The sequence below is a fragment of the Egretta garzetta genome, unplaced genomic scaffold, assembly GCF_000687185.1.
Source record: "Egretta garzetta isolate BGI_Z169 unplaced genomic scaffold, ASM68718v1 scaffold287, whole genome shotgun sequence".
In the NCBI taxonomy this organism is placed as follows: domain Eukaryota; kingdom Metazoa; phylum Chordata; class Aves; order Pelecaniformes; family Ardeidae; genus Egretta; species Egretta garzetta.
In genome coordinates this window covers 414,020-415,888 of record NW_009260435.1, presented here as the reverse complement: position 1 = coordinate 415,888, position 1,869 = coordinate 414,020, and the positions used below count along the sequence as shown (strand labels likewise).

At 61.5% G+C, this 1,869-nt stretch overlaps 1 protein-coding gene across 1 annotated transcript in view; it reads right to left on the bottom strand.

Moving 5' to 3' along the window:
• The window catches only part of OAZ2 (ornithine decarboxylase antizyme 2), a 44,474-nt gene extending 43,896 nt beyond the window's left edge, over positions 1-578 (bottom strand). Inside the window, 1 exon segment of the mRNA XM_035899486.1 lies at positions 540-578. Coding sequence (XP_035755379.1) covers positions 540-578 — 39 coding nt within the window.
• Positions 579-1,869: the final 1,291 nt, after the last annotated feature.

The following is a 1,869-nucleotide window of genomic DNA, read 5'->3' as shown; positions in this document are numbered from 1 at the left end:
CCTGCCCGGCCAGTGCCCGTGGGCATGCCGTCCCCTCCCTGGGCCCCTATGGCCGGAGAGCACCGGGCTCCAGCACCCAGGCACCGCTTGGCCCATGTGGGCTGCTGGGGACATGCTTGGCCCACACTGGTGGGGACCTCGCCCTGCTCTCTGTGTGCGGCCAGCCTGGCTGGGGCTGGAGGGCTGCTGGCACACAGCCCCCTGCCCCTGGATGGCCGTTGCAAGCTAAAGCTGGATGCTGTTGGCCCCTGTGCTGGGAGGGCTCGCACGGGTCGCTTGCCCGTAGCTGCATGCTGAAGCTGAGCCTGCAGTCCTGCACGTTTGCCCTCTAGCTGTCGGAGCCGCTGGCTGGGCGGTAGCATCGCTGCTAGTGCAGCGCCTCTTGTTGTGCCCCTCAAGCGGGTGTTGGTACAGTGGGTTGCCAGCTGCTCTCCGTCTTGGAGAAGGCACTGGAAAATGCCCGGCCTCGCTAGCGTTTTGCTGCAGTCCTCTGTGCCTGGCCCTCGGGACTGGGGAGGTGCTCTGCCCCCTCCCCTCACTCTCCTCCAGTGCGCCGTGCGCTCGCGCCGCCGCAACATGGCGCCTGGCTTGCTCTGCCACCCACCGGGGCCCAATGGTCCCCATGCACCAGCTGTCTTGGGGCCATCGTGCCTGCTGGTCTTCAACCCCAGTATGGGGGGACCTGGCTAATGAGGTGGAATGGATTGGCAGACGGTGGCCATAGCATTTCTCTCTCCTTCAGGGAGCAGGGCTTCGGTGATGCAACGGGGTGTGGATGTGATGCTGCTAGTGACATGTCCTAGCCTCACTGGGTGGCACTGGTTGTGGGTGGGTAGAGAGGCAGAGCACCTGGGGCCCTGTGTCGCTTCTACGGTGCGGGCGGGTTCAGTACCAGGGGTCTTGCAGGCTCTGCATGCATGCACAGAAGACTCATTGCGGCTCCTTGATCCAATTATTCACTGGCCTGCAAAGCTCCCTGAGGTTGATGCTACTTGGTGCATCCCGGCGGTGTTGCTCTGTCTGGGCTGGTGCCTCCTGGGTGGTGGCCAGGTGAGCTCTAGGTGCTGGGGCAGAGCCACCCTGCTCCCTCCTGCTGGGTGGTGGTTTGGTGAAGTGGGTGCTGGAAGCTATTACGTTTTGAGAGCTGGGAAGTCCTAGTCCTTTGGGGAAGCCGGTCCTCCACGGAGCGATGCTTGGTGGCTGGAAAACCGAGTTAAAGATTGCATCCCTGGGGAATGGTTGAACAGAAGCAGCCCCTGCTCTCCATCGTGCCACCTCTGGGTGTGTGCAGGGAGGGGTACGGTCCAGCCTGCCCCACTAAATGCTTTGCATCCTTGCTGGGTGTATTTGTCACCCTGCACCCAGGGGTGCAGCAAAGGACCTCAGCCCTGGAGGTGCCTGAGGATGCTTGGGAGGCAGTGGGCTGGGACTGGTGGGGAGTTGTCCCCCATCCCTGACAGCATGGCTGTTGGAAAGCCTGCTCTCCACCAGGAGCCATCACAAATAACGTTGTGGGTGACAAGCTGCTCATTGGGCTCCGTGGTAGCTGCTCTGAGTCTGCGGGATCCCTCGGAACCCTTGTTTTTCTTGCATGTACTCCTGGCTGACCAGGAGCTGTTCCTTGCTGCAGAAGAAGCTAATGGTGGCACAAGGAGTGACCTTGTGCTTAGGGTCCCAGCGTGGTCTGGGGGGCTTAATCCCACATCCTGCCCAAATTCTTGCCCAGACCTACCCTTGATGCAGAGCGATAACCGTGTTTAGTGCAACGTGGAATCCTCCAGTCCTGACGTACGCAGGAGGCTGTGCTGGAGAGTTTTCCCACACCGTGAGGATAATGCTGCCAGATCCTGGTGCTGCGGATGCTCCTCT